The following is a 16,957-nucleotide window of genomic DNA, read 5'->3' as shown; positions in this document are numbered from 1 at the left end:
CACTAATTGTGAAATCCATTTATTGGGTTACAACCAGCATTTTAAGTAAATTGATGATATAAAATAGAATAGATTTTATCTACCTGGATGTGTGTGTGGCTGTTACGTTAAAACCTACTTTTGGTTGCGGTTAGCAAAGTTTGAAAAACCCTGTTTAATGTTTGCATATGCCTACTAACATTTCTGTGTATGTTTTAAAAATAATGTCTGTTCATTTACTTGGGTATTTGAGAATCTACTGTTTCTCCTCCGTACCTCCCCAACCCCCATTCATTGAGTAATCACTATGTGCCGGATACTGTTCTAAGGGATTTACATATATTAGATCCCTTGTCTCCTATTACATGAAATTTTTATCCCAATTTCTCAAAAGGAGAAACTAAGTTTCCTAGTGATTAATTAACTTGCTCAGAGTTATATATTGGTAAGTTATGGATCTGGGATTCAAACCCAAGCCTATTCAGAGTCCATTCTTCTAACCACCAAGCTTTATTGCCGGCTGTGTGAAGTCACTGTGATAAATGCTGGCGATACATTTGAAATGGTTCTTGATCTTATGGAACTTAACATATTTATATTTATAAATATATTTATAATTTTATATACTTTATATATATATACACACACACAACATGTAATGTGAGAAAACACCATTTATCTATCTATCTATCTTATCTATCTGGCTGTGCCAGGTTGCCACATGTGAGATCTTTTAGTTGTGGCATGCAGGATCTAGTTCCCTAATTGGGGGTCGAACCCGGGCCCCTTGCATTGGGAGCGTGGAGTCTTAACAACTGGACCACCAGGGAAGTCCCAAAACTATATATAGTTAACTAACCATGTTTATAATTAGAATATTACCATGTTATAAATTTCAACATTACTGACTTATTGCCATCATATGGATGTGCCATGATTTAATTATTCCTGTGTTGTTGGAAATTACCAGTCCTTGCTTGGTAATATTGCAGTGAGCCTCGGAATGCATTCATTATTGTCATTTCAGCTTACTATGTGAGGCTGTTTATAAAAGCATAGAAGTTTGAAGTTACTGGCATTTGTTTCTAATTACATTCCTGAAGCTTATGTTTTAGCAGTAGTGCTGATCTTATACCTTAATAATCATTGTGTATTATAAATTCAGTAGTCAGAAACAAAACAAACAAAATTCAGTAGCCAAAAAATGGTGTCCATGTTAAATCATCTTCTTTCAAAGTCTCTGTTGTCCTTGATATTGTTGCAGCACGTATAAGCCATTTCTAAATAATTTCTTCAAATCACTCGAATATTTGTGTGCCTAACATATTTTAGAGCACATGAGACAAGCACTCCATCACGAACGTTCTGTATTTAGCTGTCAGTTATGTGTCCCAAATGGGGTTTATAATATTTTCACATGCTTAAGTCCTGAGTGCCAATTGTGTTCCAGGCTTTGGTGGTTAGATAATAGTTTTACAGAGATGAAAGACAAAAGCTACCCCCTTTGGACACAACATAGTGAAGGAGGCCGTAACAACTGTCATGAAAATGTATTTCTGTCTCTTCCAAAAGAAGTGAAATGTTTTGCAGACAATTGCATAGAGTTTTTTTTTTTGCATAAAGTTTTAATACACATTAATTTTGCAATTAAAGTTATGTAATTGGGGGACTTCCCTGGTGGTACAGTGGTTAAGACTCCGCCTGCCAATGCAGGGGACACGGGTTCCAGACCTGGTCTGGGAAGATCCCGCATGCTGCGGAGCAACTAAGCCCTTGCACCACAACTGCTGAGCCTGTGCCCTAAAGCCCGCGAGCCACAACTACTGAGCCCAGGCACCACAACTACTACTGAAGCCCGCGTGCCTAGAGCCCATGCTCCACAATAAGAGAAGCCACCTCAATGAGAAGTCTGCAGACCGCAACGAAGAGTAGCCCCTGCTCGCCGCAACTAGAGAAAGCCCGTGCACAGCAATGAAGACTCAACACAGCCAAACATAAGTAAATAAAAAATAAATATATTTATTAAAAAAAGGTATTTAGTTGGGCATCAGAATTTCTCGGGTTTTTTTTCGGCCGCATTGGGTCTTTGTTGCTGTGCGTGGGCTTTCTCTAGTTGCAGCGAACAGGAGCTACCCTTTGTTTTGGCACTCGGGCTTCTCATTGCGGTGGCTTCTCTTGTGGCGGAGCACGGGCTCTAGGCACGGGGCTTCAGTAGTTGCAGCACACGGGCTTCAGTAGTTGCAGTGTGTGGACTTCAGTAGTTGTGGCACGTGGGCTCAGTAGTTGTGGCTTGTGGACTCTGGCGCTCAGGCTCAGTAGTTGTGGTGCATGGGCTTAGTTGCTCCACAGCATGTGGAATCTTCCCAGACCAGGGATCAAACCCACATCCCCTGCATTGTGAGGCGGATTCTTAACCACTGCGCCATGAGGGAAGTCCCTGATGAAGATTTGTTAAATGACTATTTAATTTCTTCCTGTAAGTTTTGAACCCTTAAATATGGTAATTCTGCAAAATTCTGTTTCAGCAATTTAAAAAATGGTTTCTTTGAGTCATCTAACTTGTTACCAAAAACACTGGTATAGTAGTTCTGTTGATCACTTCTGCAGGCAGTTTTGGAATGCAACGTGAGTGCTGGTTTCTATTCAAATTTGACGTTACTTAGGAGTTTCCTGTCCTTAATTTGGGGAATTTTTCCAGTGCTTTTTGTTACTCTTAGTTTAACATGGTTTGAAGCATTGTAGAGAGCTGACCATCTGCTCGCTCTCTCTCTCTTTTTTTTTAATTACTGATAATCTGACTGAATGGCCTCACCTCCCTCACCTAATAAATGGTTTGCTTTCCATGAGGCTAAGACTGGTAGCAGCAGTCCATGGGAAACATGGTAGTGCACCCTCTTAAGGAAAATAACTTTTATGCTTATTTTTGTTTTGTCAACTAAAATCTATATTGATAACTACCATGATTTACAAGTCAGCTTTAAAAGATCTTCAAGTGCATAACTTCATGAAAAAACTGGATCTCATTTGTAAGAATCAAATGAACTTTCTGATTTGAGTTATTAAATATGATTCTAAGCCTTCTTAGTGGCTTTAGTGAATGTGCATATAGTCTCTTGTTAAACCATAGCTTAAAAATCTGTTTAGGGCTTCCCTGGTGGCGCAGTGGTTGAGAATCTGCCTGCCAATGCAGGGGACACGGGTTCGAGCCCTGGTCTGGGAAGATCCCACATGCCACGGAGCGACTGGGCCCGTGAGCCACAACTACTGAGCCTGTGTGTCTGGAGCCTGTGCTCCGCAACAAGAGAGGCCACGACAGTGAGAGACCCGTGCACGGCGATGAAGAGTGACCCCCGCTCGCCGCAACTAGAGAAAGCCCTCACACAGAAACGAAGACCCTACACAGCCAAAATAAATAAATAAATAAATGAATTAATTTAAAAAAAAAAAAAAAGAAAACACCATTTAAAAAAAAAAATCTGTTTATATACACTGACTACATTTTGAGTCAGCAGCATTTATAAAATTAGATTATTGTTAGGTCAGCCAGGTTGAAAAATAAAGCTTAAGTTTGGATTTGATTGCTTCTGGGAGATAGATTGGCAAAGCAACGTGAGTGTGAGTTTTAGAGTTGGACATGTGAGACAGAATATCTGACCAACCTCTTTCAGTCTCAGATGCATTATGTTGAACAGATTAATGCTTAAATGTCTATGAGCCTCAATCTCCTCACCTGTAAAAGGAGGCAACTGGTCAGTCTTATGAGTGGTAGATCAGGATGAAATAAAATACCATTAAGTCCCTAGCATGATTCTTGGCATATTGTCAACAAATGTTAGCCCCAATACCACCTCCTTCCTCCAGCAATATTTTACAACAATGTTGCATAGAGCAAGTGTTGAAATTCCAGCTAGAGGGTCTAGATTGAAGGCCTAGTTCTTTTCTCATATTGCATGTTTTCTTTGGTCTGTCACTTGACCACAGAGTGTCAGTGTTCTCCTCTGTAAAATGGCGTTATGAAAAATTAAATGAGATAATGAGTAAGTGTTACAGACCTAGGCTTTTATTCTTTCCTTTATTATCTAATGTATTTATATCCTGCCTTGTTTCCCAGTGATTAACATCATTCTTTATGTGCAAGGGAGGAACTGTACTTCAGGAACATTAACCTGATAGTCCAGAGTTTATTTGGAGGAACAGAGTGTAGGAAACATGGAGGAACAGAGTGTAGGAAACAGTGTGTGTTTCCTCCCAGGAGGTTGTAACACATATAGCGCCTTTGAAAGGTTTTAAGCTGGAGGGGGAAGGGTCGGGGGTTGCACTAAAGCGGTAAAATGATCAGTTTTAAAGATGGTTGTGGCTACAGTGATTTCATTGGACCAGGGCCCTTGTTTCTGTTCTTCATTAGTATTTTCCCAATTATGCCACTATTACCAGCTTTCTGAAGAGTGACCTATATTTTGTAGTCTGTATTCCCTACAACCTGCAATAAATCTAAATCTCAGGAATATGTAATTTTTCTGACAGTGGACCTGAAAAGTTTTCATCAGTTGAATCTACCCTTTCAAACAGGAAATAATTTCTCTTTCTCTTTAGCACGTACTTTTTAGCTCTAGCTGGGAAACTTTGTTGTCTGCCATTCCTTGTCTGTTAACCTTTGCAGGAGCTGCCCCACAAACCCAGAGTATAACAGACCTCTCCCAGCTACTTTCTTTCCTTGGAAGCCCCTTTTATTGCTTGCTTTTATTAAAAGTTTCCTATCAGTCATCCTAAAGTAATGTTAACTGCTTTATGACATAAATGTATGTGTATTACTGATAATTTATCAGTTTTACTTCCTTCGTGTAGGTTGAGTATTCGTTCTTTCTTGTAACTATAGAGTGCCAAACTTGAAGCAGAAGTAGAGTGAATTCTTAGATTTAAAATGTGATACATAGACTTCTTACTGTATCATTTAAGTAATGAAGTGTTTTTAATGTTTTTATGTAAGAAAGGTGGAGTGGGGTGAGGAGGAAGGAGGAATCAGGTAACCTGTCAAGGCAATCACAGAGAAGCACTAAAACCTGATAGTTAGCCATGGATCTGTTCATTTATCTGCATGCTCTTCATAGAAGTAAGCTTTAGAAACTGTAACTTTTTACAGTTTAATGACTTCCATGGAATTAAAATGATTCAGTAATATTAACACCAGAAGGGGCATTGTTTGAAGGAATCCCTGTTGTGTCTATTAATGAGTTCCCTTTTATGCAGGTGTGTGGGTGATTGCCAGCTCTCATTCAACACAGAATAGAATAGTTGGTCAGAGGTGAACCTGGCACCTACCAAGTATTCAGACCTGTCTTTTAGGTTATTTTCATTCCTTGAGAAGAAAACTGAAGAATTAGTTGGGGTAAAGAGATTTGTGGGCTTTGGATAGATCTCTATAAAGCAAGGGCTGTCACTCTGACCACTAAGCATGTACTCCTCCTCATTCACATCAGGGTCATATTAAAAATGTTACGTGGTAGTAGCAGTAGCTGCTTTGTTTTTCTTAGCCGTGGCAGCAATTAACACAGTGCACTCACTAGTGGCTTAACATACCAACACTTAAGTCCTTATTTTTTGTTTTTGTTTTTAAGTCATTGAAATTATGAAACTGTCATTCCAATGGAAGCATTATAGTTCTTCGGAACCATTATGATCTCAAAAGGAAAGGAGAATGATACAGATACACTGGCTGAGGTGTTTTGAGGTGCATCGAAGTGTTCCAGCCTGTGGCTTACCTTAACATGTTCTTGAAGTACCATGGCGTGGATTAAAAGGTATGCTTTAGAAATCTTCCAGTGGCCCCAAGGTCATGCGTAGAGTGAACACTCATGGTTCTATATTTAATTATTGCATATTTTAAGATATTTTAATATTTAAATTGCAGATGTGGTTATGGAGTTATGGCAAAAGTATTTTTTGTTGTAAAAACATGTATCACAAGCTTGTTGAGTGATTCCCCACCCCCCTTTGAGATATGGTTATAGGAGACACTAGGGTAGATATTTTTGCTAGATTTTAATAGTAATGGGCTATAGTTTCTCTCACGAAATAGTTTAGTGATTATTCATATGTTAGTCTGTAATTATCTTTCTGGTTTACATCATAACTAGTTTCTCTGTAGTGCTGTCATTTCATGGTAGCCTGAACAGGAAATAATTGGATACAGTTCTTCAGTTGGAGTGTTAATTTGACCAAACGAAATAATTTTTACTTGGACCATTTATAGTTTGTGCTTGTTTTTGTCTTTTACAAAGAATTTTTACTGAGAGGAAAATGAGTAATTCTTTACTAATACTGTGATTGTTGTCTCTTCACCACCGTATGTATACAGTTAATCTTTCATGTGTTTGTGGTATGTAGTCCCACTGTTACTTGTGGTTGCTAGTAGTGGTAATTCTAGGCTTCATATTACCCACTTAACCATCAAAAATCTTTAAGGTTTTTATGTTCATAACATTTTATTTGAGTGATGTAGTCAAACCATTTCTTAATTATTGGAAACCTTGGAAACCTAAATTTGTACTGTTTGCTTGCTACTGGATGTTTTCTTGGGGTAGTGGAAATGAATCAACCCAGGGAGAATGCTGAGTTCATAAAGTTACATCGGGTTCAAAATTCTTTATCTTTTAGGTAATGAAGGAAAACATGTTGGGAAGATAGATGTTTAAATCATGGATATATAAGTGTAATAGAAATACTTTGGTGCAGCCTGTAATTTTTATCAGTCTACCTTATGTTAAGATTCTCTTGACGTGTCAGCAGTTAAATTATTAATGGAATTTAGTTATTAAACCTAAGACAAAACTGCTTTATATTAAATTCTGGTCTATAATGACAGTGAATCAAGTTTCAAGGTGAAGTCAGCTGCCTGTTAACCAAGTTCAACCAGGTATTTTATGTCCAATACAACAGTGTCTACTCTCCAAAAAGATGGTTTCTTTGGTTGGAGATGGTATTTGATACATTGTTTACAAAATATATTTCTCCATAATATTTGCCACTTCAACTTAAAAAAAAATCTCTTTTTAGGGTAGTACTTGGGCATCTGTTTGTTTTAATGCCACAGGGATTCTTGATGCACAGCCAGATTTGGGAACTCCTTTCTCTTTGGAAGAGTTTATAGCTTGGTGGTTAAGAGCTTAGATTCTGCGGCCAGCTGATCTGTGTTTCAAATCTGGCACTACTTTTTTTGTTTTGACAGGTTGAAAGAATGATCTGGGAAAAAAATAAACTTGTGTATTAAAAATATAATACCGTAATTATATATTACATTATATATGTGTGTGTATATGTATATATACACACACATATATATAAATAAATTCCATACACATTTAGTGTAGGATTGAGCATGCAAGAAGCCAGTGTTAGATTAACAGTGATGATGATTATTTTTATTTATTTATTTTTAAATTTATTTTATTTTATTTATTTTTGGCTGCGTTAGGTCTTTGTTGCTGCCCGCGGGCTTTCTCTAGTTGCGGCGAGCGACTCTTCGTTGTGGTGCACGAGCTTCTCATTGCAGTGGCTTCTCTTGTTGCAGAGCACGGGCTCTAGGCGCATGGGCTTCAGTAGTTGTGGCTTGTGGGCTCTAGAGCACAGGCTCAGTAGTTGTGGCACACGGGCTTAGTTGCTCCGCAGCATGTGGGATCTTCCTGGACCAGGGCTCGAACCCATGTCCCTCGCATTGGCAGGTGGATTCCCAACCACTGCGCCACCAGGGAAGCCCGATGATGATTATTAAATGCCAGATTAGGAACCTCTTTTCTGCGGGGTGAGATGCTATTACATTATTTCTTTTTCTGAATCTTATACTTTCTTCTGTGATCTTCCTAGAGTTAAATAAACAATCACTCTTTGACTAATGTTTTCAATTCTTTGAGCTTTTTCTCATCAGTAAAAGAAGGTGGCCACTGGAGACTGGTAATTTATCTCTGGTTCTCTTATCCTGCTAGGTCGATTTGTGTGTCCTTTAAAGCTGTGTTTTTCAAATTGCAGGTTTCAGCCCATTCACTAGTGGGTCAAGAACTCGATTTAGTTGGTTAAGAACTCGATTTAGTGGGGGTTATGATCAGCATTAAGACATGTATTGTAATAGAAAATAAAATCAGTGCAGTGTATGTAGAAAAGAGCATTTTTTAAAAAAAACTTATTTCATTTTTTTTAAAAAGCTGAAATAAACAAGATATATGCACATTTATGTGTATGTTGCTTGGATCGTTTTGGTTCCACTCAGTGTATGCCTCCCATGGTCACAGATGTCCCTGAGATGTGGTATTAGGTTTATATTGTTTTTCCTTGCTGAGAAAAGGTGACCAGGATAGGTTCCAGTCTGTGGCTTCTAATGGTATGCCATATTCTCTATATCATCTTCAAGGATCTTCCTACCATGCTTTGCGTTACAGGAGAATATCTAAGGAGCAGGGAGAAAAGGGGAACATAATAGCAGCAGCTGATGAGTGGCATTAACTAAGGATATTTTATCAAGTAGAGTAATCTAGTAGACCGCCCCTTGGCATGCATTCTGTTAATGTGTTAATCAACTCATAGATCAGTGGTTTTCAAACTGCCAGTGGTAGCCCATTCTGGAGTCAATTAAATAAGTTGCTATCCTCCCTTACTCCCTCCCACCCTGCAAATTATATGAAGCAGAAAAGAACAGAATAGGAAATGCCATGAATGGATCATATGATATAGTTCTGTAAAACTCTTGTTTTGAGGGTATGTATGTGTACTGTATTGCAGACCTAAGTTCTGATAATGATCATCTGGGAAACTGCATGGCACTCAGTCTTATAAATCCATATTGCCAAACTGACCTCAGCCAGAGAAGACTTCACATATCTAAAACAGGATTGTTAGCTCAGTAGTTTTCTCTCTGACAGTAGGAAACAGTTAGCTATGAAACCTTGTTTTTTGTTGTGTTATTTGGGGTGAGTGTGTGTATGTGTGTGTGTTTTCTTGCTTGCTTGCCCTCGTAAATATTTAAAGGCTCATAGGTTAGAAATTTATAATATTTCCTAGTTGTGAAGGAATTTACTTTCTTTGCATTGATGAAAATGACCCATGCAATTAAAAAGTACCAAAAAACTGATGATACATACTAAAATCCACCCACTTCATTTTCCCATTCCTTGTGTCTTAGGACTTTTTCATATACCAGGTACTTTTTTACTTCAGAAGGTAAATATAAAAGTTTAATGTTGCCAAAAAAATTAACCTTAAATTAGATATGTCACAAATATTTAAGGTAGTCAAATGTTAGAACTTCTGTTTTTGTGAGGATTTTGATAATATTTAAAATTTTATTTTTCTTGGATTAGTGCCTCTGCCTATTCCAGTGTCCTCATAACAGCAGATATTTGCTTTACAGATATATTGAAGATGATCACAGAGTTTCTGGTGAATATTTTTTAAAAAGTAAAGCTTCAGAGTAGTACAGTATCAGCATATTCATGTTTTAAGATTGTGTTTGAAATACAGTTTCCTGGGCTTCCCTGGTGGCGCAGTGGTTGAGAGTCCGCCTGCCGATGCAGGGGACACGGGTTCGTGCCCCGGTCCAGGAAGATCCCACATGCTGCGGAGAGGCTGGGTCCGTGAGCCATGGCCGCTGAGCCTGCGCGTCCGGAGCCTGTGCTTCGCAATGGGAGAGGCCACAACAGTGAGAGGCCCGCATACCACAGAAAAAAAATTAAAAAATTGCCTGCGTGAAATTGCTGAAGACTTACACCTGGTGTATGTAAGTTTTCCTAGCACTTAGTTTTAGACTCAACAAAATTACATGAAAGAACATAAACTTCTAAGGACCTCTTTTCAGCTGTATTGTTTGTAGCCCCATTTAGATCTTGATACCACTTCCTAATAGAATCTGTCAACAACATGGATTATCACTTTTTTGAAGTGTCAGCATACCACATTAAACTACATTGCTGTTGTAGTGCGAGTAACAGTAATTACCTATAGCATGGTATCTTTGCAGGGCATTCTTTATGGGAAAAGTAGACAGTTTCATTAGGGTGAGGAAATTAATCATTGTTTTAGCTCTTTGGACTTGGTAAAATAGTTAATTCCTTTTTCTCATAAAATTTGTGAAGTTAGTATGAACTCGTTTGGTGGACCATTTATAACTTTTTCCTCCACTGTAGAAAATAACTTATTAGACATTTCAGATCAGTTTGTTCATAATCATTTGTTAATTCAAAGTAGTTGGTCTAAATTATATTATAGTTTAAGAGCTACGATTTCATGACTGTTTTGTTACCCTTTTAGCAAGATGACTTGCTATTGTTATGGTTCATTCGCTTAGTGAGCACACACTGTACAGAATTGCATTTGAAAACTTAATATTTTATGCAGTTGAGTCAATTTTAATTATGAACAATACATGCTTATAGTGTTGGGCATATTTCTCTAATGTACACTAATGCCATTAAAAAAAATTTGTCCAGCATAAAAGTTACAGCCTAAAAAAATCCCCTGTGCATCTTCAGTTTATTATGGAAACAAGTTGGCATTTTCTTCATTACTGGGATACTTATAATTCTTTAAAGGCGCTAGATTTGACTAATTCCTAGAGCTGTTAACAGTCAGATTTTCCTGGTTTATTTAAATGTGGCATCGTTCCGTTTTCCCTAGTTGGATTACTACAGCGTTTCATCCTTGAGAATCAGCAGTTCTGGTTTGCTGAGAAATAGTTTACAAGTTAAGAAGTGATTTTTCTGAAACATTTAAATAAATTTTCATATGATAGGGGATTTGTTTAATGGATAAAAGCAAATAGAAGTTAAAATTGGGGAAAAAACAATTATTTTGCGAAGGCAAAGTAAAGTGGTTTAAAGACTAGACTATGGCTTCCTTATGTTTTTATATGTAATCTTCAATCTTAGTATGATCAGTGTGTAATCAGAAACAGAGGAAAGTCGTACCTTGTGACTTTTTGAGCTTCAGTTTTCCCTTTTAAGTTTGAAATAATGCCTATCAGAATTGTTAATGAGAGTTAAATGAGAGCATATATAAGTGGATATATTCTGTTTGTTTTTATGTGCTTGTCTGTTTTACTGCATGAGGCCAGTTTAGGATGCTATGGATATAAAAGTTGTAATAAGAGCTTCATCTAACCTTATGGAATCAGGGAGTGGAGATATAGAAGATAATTTGGGAATGCAGCTGATAGCATTTGTCAGTGAATTGCTTGTGATGGAAGGCAAGAATGAGGGGAAGAGGTCAATAATACTAGCACTGTAGAGAAGAGAGACCACAGTGTCTTTAGGGAACATGCATGTGTAGAAGTTGGTGAGAAAGGAATGTTAAGAATTAGCTGCTGCAATGGAGCAACTCATCTTTTTTTTTTTTTTTTTTTTGCGGTACGCGGGCCTCTCACTGTTGTGTGGCCCCTCCCGTTGCGGAGCACAGGCTCCGGACACGCAGGCTCAGCAGCCATGGCTCATGGGCCCAGCTGCTCCGCGGCATGTGGGATCTTCCTGGACCGGGGCACGAACCCGTGTCCCCTGCATCGGCAGGCGGACTCTCAACCACTGCGCCACCAGGGAAGCCCGAGCAGCTCATCTTTAAAGAAAAACTGTGCCCTCATATTTTCTAGTTAGACAGCTGATGTTAGGGGCAGTTGACTAGCCAGTTAACTAGTAAATTTGTAACACAACAGCTTTACATAATTTGAACTCATAGCACAGCAAAATACCAAGTAAATATATAGCATGAATGGCCCAAACTGTGACAGTTAAGTCTACACCTGCTAAGAGTATAGACTTGTTTTCCTCATTGCTGCTATCAAATCCCAAGGCTTTTGCCTCCTGTTCTAGTGTTTTACTACTATAATTTATCAGGGTCTATACTTTTAATCACTTTATGGTGATTCTCAATTCAGAATCTTCCTTTTGCCTGTGCCGAGCCAAGACTCCTCAGATGGTTGTTGAAGTATTAGGCTGCCTATTGTACCACCCAAGGCAAAGCATTTTGCTGCCAGATTTTGTACCATCAACCTCCGTGCCCGTGTTGTGTATTCCCCTTGCAGAGCCCCATGGCCCCTCCTTGTGAGGCTTGCCTGAGCAGATGCTAGCTGCTGGGCCTGCCTTTTTGGTCCTAGCAGTGTATGAAAGCATGACAGGTTAATGGCTCAGATAAGGTTTGGCAGAAAAGCCATTCTTTAAGCTTTGAATTGTGGTTAAGACCACTTCTTCAGAGTGGTTTTTGGCTTTACCACAAAAATTAGGTTTGATCGTTATAACATGACGTGATAACAGAAAGTTAAGTTACGGTTCAAAAGAAATGTATTGTTTTGGGTATAAACACTCAAGCAGAAAGGCATTTCCTTATTCATGCAGTGGTGTTATTAAAAACGTTCTGGAAATCTTTTCTTCCCTATTCTGAATATATGAATTTTGACCACCTTATTATTTTTGTTTATTGAATAGTCTCCCTTCACTGTCCTATTTTGCATGTTTTAAAATGATAATTGCCATCTTTTATTTTTTTCCCTTAGGGACAGGCTTCTTTGAAAAGGTTTGTTAACTCCTTGTAAACCTGAATCGTAGTCTTTCCTTTATGAATTAGACCTTATTTTGGTTACACATCCATAAATGTTCTGGTCTGTGTTATTTAAAAGGGAAATAGGGGCTTCCCTGGTGGCGCAGTGGCTGAGAGTCCGCCTGCCAACGCAGGGGACACGGGTTCGTGCCCCGGTCCGGGAGGATCCCACATGCCGCGGAGCGGCTGGGCCCATGAGCCATGGCCGCTGAGCCTGCGTGTCTGGAGCCTGTGCTCCGCAACGGGAGAGGCCACAACGGTGAGAGGCCCGCGTACAGCAAAAAAAAAAAAAAAAAAATAATAAAAGGCAGATGCACTGCAGAATTCAAGTATTTTAGAATACCAAACTGTATCCTAGAGGTTTGGCTATTTAAGAAATTGGCCAAAAAATGGTTTGATAGAGGTTGGGCTGGTACTGTCTTTATAATTTTTAGAAAATTGAATTTTCTACGTATTCTTGGTCCTTTTCAACTCAGAAAAAAATGTACTTTGTGAAATTATGATTGATAGGGTAGACACTATCACATGAACAATATAACATATTGTCTTTGTACAGGGAATACGAAAGAGTAATCATCAAAAATTTGACCTACAGATCTACGTGAACATGTGTGTCTGTTTATGCAATAGCTAAGGTATGCTCCCACAGCAGATGTCTTTAGACTTCCTCAATTATATGCATTTATAGCTTTAGAAAATATTTTTTCACTTTCTAGTAATCAAAGAAAAAATGATCCTTTACAATTATAAAATTTAGTCAGTAGTGGAAGTATTGGGAGTGTAATGAAAGGTTTCCTTTCAGGTTTTTTGTTGACCCCTCACTGAAGCAAAATGGGTCTGTACTATAGCATAGAAACTTTTAGGGTCAGTTAGTACATTTAATAATCTTTTCATAATTTTTATATTCATACCTCTTCATATGTTAGTATCCAGAGTTGAAGTGTAATTAAATTCTATCTTACTACAGACTACATGGAAAATCATGGACATTATACTCTAGTTACATTTTTTTTTGAATTTTATTTTATTTTTTTATACAATAGGTTCTTATTAGTCATACATTTTATATACATCAGTATATACATGCAATCCCAATCTCCCAGTTCATCACACCACCACCCCCAACCCCCGCTGCTTTCCCCCCTTGGTGTCCATACGTTTGTTCTCTACATCTGTGTCTCTGTTTCTGCCCTGCAAACTGGTTCATCTGTACCATTTTTCTAGGTTCCACATATATGCGTTAATATATGATATTTGTTTTCCTCTTCCTGACTTACTTCACTCTGTATGACAGTCTCTAGATGCATCCAGTCTCTACAAATGACCCAATTTCGTTCCTTTTTATGGCTGAGTTATATTCTATTGTATATATGTACCACAACTTCTTCATCCATTTGTCTGTCGATGGGCATTTAGGTTGCTTCCATGACCTGGCTATTGTAAATAGTGCTTCAATGAACATTGGGGTGCATGTGTCTTTTTGAATTATGGTTTTCTCTGGGTATATGCCTAGTAGTGGGATTGCTGCGTGATATGGTAATTCTGTTTTTAGTTTTTTAAGGAACCTCCATACTGCTCTCCATAGTGGCTGTATCAATTTACATTCTCACCAACACTGCAAGAGGGTTCCCTTTTCTCCACACCCTCTCCAGCATTTGTTTGTAGATTTTCTGATGATGCCCATTCTAACTGTTGTGAGGTGATACCTCATTGTACTTTTGATTTGCATTTCTCTAATAATTAGTGATGTCGAGCAGCTTTTCATGTGCTTCTTGGCCATCTGTATGTCCTCTTTGGAGAAATGTCTATTTAGGTCTTCTGCCCATTTTTTGATTGCGTTGTTTGTTTTTTTAATATTGAGCTGCATGAGCTGTTCGTTTATTTTGGAGATTAACCCTTTGTCTGTTGATTCGTTTGCCAATATTTTCTCCCATTCTGAGGGTTGTCTTTTTGTCTTGTTTGTAGTTTCCTTTGCTTTGCAAAAGCTTTTAAGTTTCCTTAGGTCCCATTTGTTTATTTTTGTTTTTATTTCCATTACTCTAGGAGGTGGATCAAAAAAGATCTTGCTGTTATTTAAGTCAACGAGTGTTCTTCCTATGTTTTTCTCTAAGAGTTTTATAGTGTCTGGTCTTGAATTTAGGTCTCGAATCCATTTTGAGTTTGTTTTTGTGTATGGTGTTAGGGAGTGTTCTAATTTTATTCTTTTACATGTAGCTCTCCAGTTTTCCCAGCACCACTTATTGAAGAGACTGTCTTTTCTCCATTATATATCCTTGCCTCTTTGTCATAGATTAGTTGACCATAGGTGCATACGTTTATCTCTGGGCTTTCTATCCTGATCCATTGATCTATATTTCTGTTTTTGTGCCAGTACCATATTGTCTTGATTACAGTAACTTTGGAGTATAGTCTGAAGTCAGGGAGTCTGATTCCTCCACCTCCCTTTTTTTCCCTCAAGACTGCTTTGGCTATTCGGGGTCTTTTGTGTCTCCATACAAATTTTAAGAATTTTTTTCTTCTAGTTCTGTAAAAAATGCCATTGGTGATTTGATAGGGATTGCATTGAATCTGTAGATTGCTTTGAGTAGTATAGTCATTTTCACAATATTGATTCTTCCAATCCAAGAACATGGTGTATTTCTCCATCTGTTGGTATCATCTTTAATTTCTTTCAACAGTGTCTTATAGTTTTCTGCCTACAGGCCTTTTGCCTGCTTAGGTAGATTTATTCCTAGGTATTTTATTCTTTTTGTTGCAATGGTAAATGGGAGTGTTTCCTTCATTTCTCTTTCAGATTTTTCATCATTAGTGTATAGGAATGCAAGAGATTTCTGTGCACTAATTTTGTATCCTGCAGCTTTACCAAATTCATTGATTAGCTCTAGTAGTTTTCTGGTGGCATCTTTAGGATTCTCTGTATAGTAGTATCATGTCGTCTGCAATCAGTGACAGTTTTACTTCTCCTTTTCCAATTTGTATTCCTTTTATTTCTTTTTCTTCTCTGATTGCCATGGCTAGGACTTCCAAAACTGTGTTGAATAATAGTGGCGAGGGTGGACGTCCGTGTCTTGTTCCTGATCTTAGAGGAAATGCTTTCAGTTTTTCACCATTGAGAATGATGTTTGCTGTGGGTTTGTCGTATATGACCTTTATTATGTTGAGTTGGGAGTTTTCCTCCCTCTGCAGTTTTTTGGAAGAGTTTGAGAAGGATGGGTGTTAGCTCTTATCTAAATGTTTGATAGAATTCACGTGTGAAGCCATCTGGTCCTGGACTTCTGTTTGTTGGAAGATTTTTTTTTCCTCTGGTACGCGGGTCTCTCACTGTTGTGGCCTCTCCCGTTGCGGAGCACAGGCTCCGGACGCGCAGGCTCAGCGGCCATGGCTCATGGGCCCAGCCGCTCCGCGGCATGTGGGATCCTTCCGGACCGGGGCACGAACCCGTGTCCCCTGCATCGGCAGGTGGACTCTCAACCAGTGCGCCACCAGGGAAGCCCTGTTGGAAGATTTCTAATCACAGTTTCAATTTCATTACTTGTGATTGGTCTGTTCATATTTTCTGTTTCTTCCTCGTTCAGTCTTGGAAGGTTGTACCTTTCTAAGAATTTGTTGATTTCTTCCAGGTTGTCCATTTTATTGGCATATAATTGTTTGTAGTAATCTCTTAAAATCCTTTGTATTTCTGCAGTATCAGTTGTGATTTCTTCTTTCATTTCTAATTTTATTGATTTGAGTCCTCTCCCTCTTTTTCTTGATGAGTCTGGCTAATGGTTTATCAATTTTGTTTATCTTCTCAAAGAACCAGCTTTTGGTTTTATTGATCTTTGCTATTGTTTTCTTTGTTTCTATTTCATTTATTTCTGCTATGATCTTTATGATTTCTTTCCTTCTGCTAACTTTAGGTTTTGATTGTTCTTCTTTCTGTAGTTCCTTTAAGTGTAATGTTATATTGTTTATTTGAGATTTTTCTTGTTTCTTGAGGTAGGCTTGTATAGCTATAAGCTTCCCTCTTAGACCTGCTTTTGCTGCATCCCATAGGTTTTGGATCGTCGTGTTTTCATTGTCATTTGTCTCTAGGTATTTTTTGATTTTCTCTTGGATTTCTTCAGTTATTTAGTAACGTATTGTTTAGCCTCCTTGTGTTTGTGTTTTTTACGGTTTTTTTCCCTGTAATTGATTTCTGATCTCATAGCGTTGTGGTCAGAAAAGATGCTTGATATGATTTCAGTTTTCTTAAATTTACTGAGGCTTGATTTATGACCCAAGACGTGATCTATCCTGGAGAATGCTCTGTGCGCACTTGAGAAGAAAGTGTAATCTGTGGTTTTTGGATGGAATGTTCTATAAATATCAATTAAATATATCTGGTCTGTTGTTGCATTTAAAGCTTGTGTTTCCTTATTAATTTTCTGTT

General features: G+C 38.2%; 1 protein-coding gene across 5 annotated transcripts in view; it reads left to right on the top strand.

The window, feature by feature from the left end:
• Window positions 1-16,957, top strand: part of LOC136123797 (recombining binding protein suppressor of hairless) — a 226,469-nt gene that overhangs the window by 151,433 nt on the left and 58,079 nt on the right. For 2 of the 5 annotated variants that reach the window (XM_065878151.1, XM_065878152.1), the window contains exon 2: window positions 5,595-5,777. The exons of the other annotated variants lie outside the window; for them this stretch is intronic. In XM_065878151.1, the coding sequence (XP_065734223.1) occupies window positions 5,761-5,777 (17 nt within the window). In that variant the 5' untranslated portion in view covers window positions 5,595-5,760. The remainder of the gene's footprint in view (window positions 1-5,594; window positions 5,778-16,957) is intronic. 5 annotated transcript variants of the gene reach the window in all.

Source organism: Phocoena phocoena, chromosome 5 (assembly GCF_963924675.1).
Source record: "Phocoena phocoena chromosome 5, mPhoPho1.1, whole genome shotgun sequence".
Classification (NCBI taxonomy): domain Eukaryota; kingdom Metazoa; phylum Chordata; class Mammalia; order Artiodactyla; family Phocoenidae; genus Phocoena; species Phocoena phocoena.
The sequence above is the reverse complement of the archived record's forward strand: the minus strand, read 5'-3'. Positions and strand labels throughout refer to the sequence as shown.